Genomic DNA, 8,594 nt, shown 5'->3' on the forward strand with positions numbered 1-8,594 from the left:
GTATGTTGTATGTATCGTCTCTGTTGCACTTGAAGCATGAAAGTACCATGCCCAAGACAAGTTTCCCCTCGGGGACAATAAAGTATAATCAATCAATCAATCAATCAATCAACTGACATCCTTTTGTTGCTCGTCGACCTCGTTCTGCATTCTTTATACTCAGTGTTTTGTAGGTGTCAGGGACAAAATGCACCACTTTAGATTTACTCACTTTGGCTGCATTGATCAGGTACATTAGTGCACTGTTGGCAAATCTTCCAAATGTATCTTGGGGTTTCATAGCCTGTACTAGTGCCATTGCATCCCACACCCAGCTTGAGCCATCAGGGATTTCTACGGTGGCTGGTGGATTTACTGATCCTTCTAGAAAGTGCATTAATTTGGCTTTGTTTTCACAAGAGAGCCATCTATGTTCGCAATTGCTGCAGGAAAGGGTCCCAGACTATAGACCAGCATTTCCCCTATGTCTATCTTCCTCACTGTTCCCACAACAATAGTAAAAGTAGTAAAGTTATAGCCTAGTTTATTTAAAACTCTCCTAATCTGTTTACCAAGGTAACCCCAGATGCTCAGCCCTGGACTGCACTGCACATCTTCTGGACCTGACCTGGCAGGGCTGACCCTGACCCATTGATGCCTTGTTCATATCTTGTTCATGTCATATCTTAGCTTGTTTATATCATATTGTTAATAATGTTCATGTCATATCTTAGCTTGTTTATATCATCTTGTTCTTATAAATAACTTATATTGCTATAAAAAACCTGCAGCCTCCTGTAGGCCTACTGAGTTTTCCCTTCTCTTGTGGGCTCTTTCAATGTTTCGTATGTTGGCATACTGCATATACATTAGAGATGCAACCTCAGCAAATATGTTCAAGTCAAGACTAAAAACCCATCTTTTTAATATTGCCTTTAAGTTACAAAATAATTAAATTAAGATTATATAATGATTAAAGCACTTTGAGCTGCAACGTTTGCAGGAAAAGCGCTATACAAATAAAGTTATTATTATTATTATTATTATTATTATATAGCATTGTCTATGGTAGCCAATATTACCGTAGCTGGCACATCTGGAATGTAACTGTCTACTAGGTTATATTTTTTTTACAGCCCTTTCTGCAATTTGGCTTTCTGCAGTGTGAAGATTCACCCACTGTAGAGAACAATGTACAAATTTGGTCCAACTTGCATCTGAAAATGCTATAATATTGTCCGTTCGGTTTGTTAAATGCATACAACACTCCATAATTCATCACATCTCGTTATTTTCCCGTGGTTGCTAGGGTTAACATCCAGTCAGTTGCTAGGGTTAACAGCCAGTGTTTACATTTCGGGGTCCTAATGAAGCCGTACTCGAATTCTGATTGGTTTATCAACTAGAGCGACCAGCGATGTCCCTGAGCAGACAGACGATTAAAAAACAAGTTTGTGAAAATCTCCGACATAAATACAGCTGCCAACAAATTGTTATAGACTAAAGATAATTACTTAATATCGTATGTAAGAGATCGTTTACTCAGTAGATGGAAAAAGATAAACTTCGCGATAAACGCGTTCGGCCCACCACCTACCAGTCGTGAAGTGGCCAGGGTGGAGGAACGGGACGCGGAGGAAGGATGCTGACGTCATTTCCGTTAGGCTCAGACCGGGGGAAAGTTGTTTCCTGAAGTTGACCGGGAGGAGCGATTCTGACAATTCCTGCCTTGACTTCCTTCTGACCCAACCCAGTGTTTTTTGTCCGAAACATCCACACAGATGACTTCGACGATTAAACAGGATCGTTTAGCGCAGTGATCAGCAGATCTGTGTTAGAGATGGAGGAGGAGGAGGAGGAGGAGGAGGCCAGGGACCGAGATGAAGGAGGAGGTAAGAGCAGACTCCTCTGGGGTACACTCCACCACAAGTGTCCCTCACTCACTGTGGTCTTTTCACATTCTTCGCTGTCAATTTTTTGGAAACGGATTGCGATCGCTCGTTCTGTAGACTAGTCACTAGTTTGGCATAATCTCAGAGGCTGACATGGTGTTGGTTGATCACACAAACACCAAGCAGACCTACACCCCCCTGGTCCTGGAGGGTGAGAACATCCCCAGGTTAGGTGGTCAGTGGTGGTCAACCCAGCCCAGACAAGTGGAGCTTACAGCACAATTCGTCGCTGTTCTTTAAATATACTTTAACCCCAAATTATTTAAAAAATAGAAAGTCTCGAATGTCATGTTTAAAAAAGAAAAAATGGAAGTAGTGTGTTTTGCTTATGTCCCCATAGTTCAAGATCTGCATCTGGGGGGGGGGGGTTCTGTTGAGACGAAAGTGTTAATAGTTAAAGAATGTCCAGAAATGACCTGACTGACCCACACATCCCCAGGCCCTGGGAGCTGTTAGGAGTCAGCCCAATGGTCCCACATTTCTAATATTTCATGGGTTAGGGTCAGTGTTAGAGTTAGGGCTAGGGTTAGGGTTAGAGCTAGGGTCAGTGTTAGGGCTAGGGTCAGGGTTAGGGTCAGTGTTAGGGTTAGGGTCAGTGTTAGGGCTAGGGCTAGGGTTAGGGTCAGTGTTAGGGTTAGGGTTAGGGTCAGTGTTAGGGTTAGGGTTAGTTAGATGTGGGACCATCGGGCTGTGGGAACATAGACACGCTCCCCTATAGGCTACTTTGAGTTTCAACTGAACATACCATTATGCATGCATCGCTAAACAGTGCTAATATAATAGGATACTAAATATAGCCTACATACATGTAATATAAACATATTTGGATTGGCTTTGATTGTAAACTAACTAAGCAAAGTCAAATGAATTGAAGAGCAGTCTCTCTCTACATTACATGGCTGTCAGCTGCTGCTGACCCTGTTTTGAACGAGCCTGGAGTGACATGTCACAACGTCTTCCACAACACACCCTCTCATCTCTAACAACACACCTACATCATAATTTCTAGCACCTTCTTTGAGTGGTTATTGGAATGTGCCTTCCATTTTAAGCGTAAAAAAAATGGCTTACCATGGAATCCTGACTTCACAAAATGTGTGAATTTGACCAGACATTTTCAGTTACGGCTGCGTTCGTAAAATCTGCCCCGGAAATCTGATCAGTGCTCATGGAATGCCTCTTGTCTGATCAAATGACTTGGTCCCTTTATGACGTTGAACCCAGTGTGCGCCCCGGCGTACTCAGAGCGAATTTACGAACGCAGCCGACATCAGGCTTTCTGGGGGTTCAAGCAGTGTTCAGCATTGTTTATTTTGGGGGCTACAACCTGCACTCGTCTTACAGTGGAATCACAAGCAAAGTGTACATTCAGGGTAATCTTTTTATTGAACGTTACTAACCAAATAATAGAGAATAAACTATCCAGACCTCTAGTGAGTGAATGTGTGTGTGTGTGTGTGTGTGTTTTCAGACCTCTAGTGAGTGAAGGGGCGGCTGTGGCGCAGGAGGTAGAGCCACCTAATCTAATGATCGCAAGGTTGGCAGATCGGCGGTTCGAACCCCGGCTGGCCACATGTCGAAGTGTCCTTGGGCAAGACACTGAACCCCAAATTGCTCCCACTGAGCGGGCCGGCGCCTTGCATGGTAGCTTGCAGCCATTGGTGTGTGAATGTGTGCGTGAATGGGTGAATGAGAGGCCATTGTAAAGCGCTTTGGATAAAGGCGCTATATAAGTGCAGTCCATTTACCATTTGAATGTGTGTGTGTGTGTGTGTTTCCAGAGGGGGAGCCCACCCTGCAGACCCAGCTAGCTGACTGCAGAGTTCAGCTGCAGCACTGGCAGGGCGTGGCCACCATCTGTGAGCTGAACAAGCAGGAGGAGCTGGAGGAGCTGCAGAGGCTGTGTGACCTGGAGGTGCAGTCTCTACAGGAGGCCCTGAGAGGTGCGTACCTGTCTGTCTGTCTGTCTGTCTGTCTGCCCTGAGAGGTGCGTACCTGTCTGTCTGTCTGCCCTGAGAGGTGCGTACCTGTCTGTCTGTCTGCCCTGAGAGGTGCGTACCTGTCTGTCTGTCTGTCTGCCCTGAGAGGTGCGTACTCCTCTCTGTCTGTCCTGAGAGGTACGTACCTGTCTGTCAGCCCTGAGAGGTGTGTACCTGTCTGTCTGTCCTGAGAGGTGCGTACCTGTCTGTCTGTCTGTCTGCCCTGAGAGGTGCATACCTGTCTGTCTGTCTGTCTGTCTGCCCTGAGAGGTGCATACCTGTCTGTCTGTCTGTCCTGAGAGGTGCGTACCTGTCTGTCTGCCCTGAGAGGTGCATACCTGTCTGTCTGTCTGTCCTGAGAGGTGCGTACCTGTCTGTCTGTCTGTCTGTCCTGAGAGGTGCGTACCTGTCTGTCTGTCTGTCTGTCCTGAGAGGTGCGTACCTGTGTCTGTCTGTCCTGAGAGGTGCGTACCTGTGTCTGTCCTGAGAGGTGCGTACCTGTCTGTCTGTCTGTCCTGAGAGGTGCGTACCTGTGTCTGTCTGTCCTGAGAGGTGCGTACCTGTGTCTGTCCTGAGAGGTGCGTACCTGTCTGTCTGTCTGTCCTGAGAGGTGCGTACCTGTGTCTGTCCTGAGAGGTGCGTACCTGTCTGTCTGTCTGTCCTGAGAGGTGCGTACCTGTGTCTGTCCTGAGAGGTGCGTACCTGTGTCTGTCTGTCCTGAGAGTTGCGTACCTGTGTCTGTCCTGAGAGGTGCGTACCTGTCTGTCTGTCCTGAGAGGTGCGTACCTGTGTCTGTCTGTCCTGAGAGGTGCATACCTGTGTCTGTCCTGAGAGGTGCGTACCTGTCTGTCTGTCTGTCCTGAGAGGTGCGTACCTGTGTCTGTCCTGAGAGGTGCGTACCTGTCTGTCTGTCTGTCCTGAGAGGTGCGTACCTGTCTGTCTGTCTGTCCTGAGAGGTGCGTACCTGTGTCTGTCCTAAGAGGTGCGTACCTGTCTGTCTGTCCTGAGAGGTGCGTACCTGTGTCTGTCCTGGGAGTCAGAGGGTCTGGGCAGCTTCCCATTATAAAGACTATGGTCATTTGTCCCCCGTGGCGGCTCTTATAATAGGTAAAAAATGCACGGCTGTCCTAGTGTTAAATCTATGTTATTGCTAGGGTCATGAGAGTGTCGTGACTACCTGGCCTGTGACGTCATTCACCTGGAACTCAGTCCTGGTCCTCATCTCAGCTGTCCCCATGGATTCTGAATAAGCCTGGCTCTCCAGATCCTGATGTGATCCAGATCCTAACAACGCCTCTATCAGCAAACAAAACAGGATTAACTAGTGTGTGTGCCATAGACGTGGCCCAGCTCATGTACACGGACAGTGAGACTTGTACTGGAGGCAAAAAGTGATGACATTGTAGGGACCATGTCAACAATGGACTGAGAGAAGAGAAACATACCAAACATTTTTTTCTTTTTTCTCTAGACAGTCCTGTACTGCCTAGAGGGTTTTAGGCTTTTAGCTGATTCGAGGAGTTCTTCACTTAAATAACTTGTTAGTATTTTAAAGTCAACATTGTGTCAAAAAGGACTCAAAACACCCTCCCACTTGTTCCGGGGAAATTGAAGTATGAGCTGTCCTTAAGAATTCTATGAGACTGTAGGGAAAAAGTAATTACATTTTTGGGACCATGTCAACAATGGACTGAAGAGAAGCATACCCAAATAATGTTTTGGATGAGTAAAAGTAAAGTACTCCTTTAACACTAGTTAGTACCCACTAAAAGAGCCGCCTCGGGGGACCCTCTCTTTACAATGCTCAAGCTGCTATTTACACACAACGACCACTAGTTGGCCGCCTTGTAAATTAGCCTGCTTCCTACACAGAAAAACAGCAAAATAGCTTCATACTAGCTTATCCTCATGTGATTTAGAAAATGTCAGGATACTGGGTGGTAGAACGCACATGTCTAGGAAAAGTCATGAGAGGAGGGTCCGGAAATTTGATCGAGTGCAAAGATAACAAATGTTTCTTTACTCACAGTCAAATGACCCCTCATGGCTGTTCTAGTGTTAAGGTAGTAAGGAGGGTGTGTGGGAGGGGTGGGGGTGGAAGTGCCTCTTAAGTACTAAGTCAGTAACTTCTCCAGGCCATGTCTAGGAATGTTTTGAACATTGTTTTAACCGTCGTTTATCTACATCCTCAGAGACGGCGTCACAGTACGAGGCCAGGATATCTGCTCTGCAATCAGAGAGAGCCCAGTGGAGGAGAGCCAGTCTAACCACTGATAAGGTGCGTGCGCGCGCGTGTGTGTGTGTGTGTTTTGAGCTTTTTCTTTCCTTGTTACCTCTCCTCCTCCTTTTCTTGTGTTGCGTTTTCCCTCTCTGTCTCAGTGTCTCTCCTTCTCTCTGTCTCATCGTCTCTCTCTCTCCTCCTCTCTGTCTCTGTGTCTCTCCTTCTCTCTCCTCCTCTCTGTCTCATAGTCTCTCTCTCTCCTCCTCTCTGTCTCATAGTCTCTCCCTCTCTCTCTCCTCCTCTCTGTCTCATAGTCTCTCCCTCTCTCTCTCCTCCTCTCTGTCTCATAGTCTCTCTCTCTCCTCCTCTCTGTCTCATAGTCTCTCCCTCTCTCTCTCCTCCTCTCTGTCTCATAGTCTCTCTCTCTCCTCCTCTCTGTCTCATAGTCTCTCTCTCTCCTCCTCTCTGTCTCATAGTCTCTCCTCCTCTCCGTCTCATAGTCTCTCCTTCTCTCTCTCCTCCTCTCTATCTCAGAGTCTCTCCTTCTCTCTCTCCTCCTCTCAGTGTCTCTCCTTCTCTCTCTCCTCCTATCTGTCTCAGAGTCTCTCCTTCTCTCTCTCCTCCTCTCTGTCTCAGAGTCTCTCCTTCTCTCTCTCCTCCTCTCAGTGTCTCTCCTCCTCTCTCTCCTCCTCTCAGTCTCTCATCCTCTCTCTCCTCTCCTCCAGTCCCAGGGTGATGTGAACAAGGGGAGGATGGAGACAGTAGTCGCCCCCTCCTCGTCCCCAGAGGACCAGGCCTCCTCCTCTCCAGACTCCCCCCCCCGCAGCCTCCGAGAGGTCAGTCAGACGGACCCAGAGGGACCCCCCGGGGGAGGGGGAATGGGGGAGGGGCCAGAGCAGGAGGGGGCGGGGCTCCTGACGGAAGGAGGCTACTTCTCCCAGCACTGCGACTCTGCGTCCCTGCTGTCCTTCTCCCTGGACACGCCCTCCCTGGGGCGCCGCCCCCCCCCGCAGGAGGACACGGCCTCCCTGGTCTCCACGGGGACGCTGGTGCCCGAGGCCATCTACCTGCCCCCCCCCGGACACCGCCTGGTCACACACTCCGCCTGGGACGCGCTACACACGCAGGTGAACACACACACACACACACACACACACACACACACACACACACACACACGTGACGGACGAACACACACACACACGTGACGGACGAACACACACACACACGTGACGGACGAACACACACACACACACACGTGACGGACGAACACACACACACACACACACACACATGACGGACGAACACACACACACACACACTCACACACACACATGTGACGGACGAACACACACACACGTGACGGACGAACACACACACACATGACGAACACACACACACACACATGATGAACACACACATGACGAACACACACACACATGACGGACGAACACACACATGACGAACGAACACACACACACATGACGAACACACACACATGACGAACGAACACACACACCTGACGGACGAACACACACACACACACACGACGAACACACGCACACACATGACGAACACACACACACATAACGAACACACACACACATGACAAACACACACAAACACCTGACGAACACACACACACCTGAAGAACACACACACACCTGACAAACGAACACACACATGACGAACACACACACACGACGAACACACACGCATGACAAACGAACACACACACACATGACGAACGAACACACACACACACACACACACACACACACACACATGACGAACACACACACACAAATGACGAACACACACACACCTGACGGACGAACGCACACATGACGAACACACACACACACACACACACACATGACGGACGAACACACGCACACACACACACACACACACACACACACGTGACGGACGAACACACACATGACGAACACACACGTGACAAACACACGCACACACACACTAGACGAACACACATGACGAACACACACACAAGACTAACACACACACACACACACAAGGCTAACACACACACACACACAAGGCTAACACACACACATACACACACACACACAAGGCTAACACACACACACACACACACACACTAGACGAACACACATGACGAACACACACACAAGGCTAACACACACACACACACACACACATACACACACACACACACATACAAACATACACAAGACTAACACACACACACTCCTACTTATAGACAACACAGCTTCTGAGACGCACTGAAGACGCAGACAGACGAACACACACACACACACGCAGACACACACGCAGACACACACACACACACACACACACACATACACACACTGATATAAGAGTCATACACACTCCTGTACTGGGACTCAGACACCAGGCCGTTTACAAGGCGATGTCCGTTTCCATGTGTGTCTTGGTTGTGTTTGTGTATGTATGTTG

At 48.4% G+C, this 8,594-nt stretch overlaps 1 protein-coding gene across 1 annotated transcript in view; it reads left to right on the forward strand.

Annotated features, from left to right (window-relative positions):
- Positions 1–1,819: 1,819 nt before the first annotated feature.
- rabep2 (rabaptin, RAB GTPase binding effector protein 2) overlaps positions 1,820–8,594 on the forward strand; it is a gene marked incomplete at its 5' end in the record, with an annotated part of 45,467 nt that continues 38,692 nt past the window's right edge. The window contains 4 exons of the mRNA XM_080523030.1: positions 1,820–1,892; positions 3,713–3,874; positions 6,103–6,188; positions 6,857–7,258. Coding sequence (XP_080379156.1) covers positions 1,820–1,892; positions 3,713–3,874; positions 6,103–6,188; positions 6,857–7,258 — 723 coding nt within the window. The remainder of the gene's footprint in view (positions 1,893–3,712; positions 3,875–6,102; positions 6,189–6,856; positions 7,259–8,594) is intronic.

The sequence above is a fragment of the Nansenia antarctica genome, assembly GCF_963989245.1.
Source record: "Nansenia antarctica genome assembly, chromosome: 2".
In the NCBI taxonomy this organism is placed as follows: Eukaryota; Metazoa; Chordata; class Actinopteri; order Argentiniformes; family Microstomatidae; genus Nansenia; species Nansenia antarctica.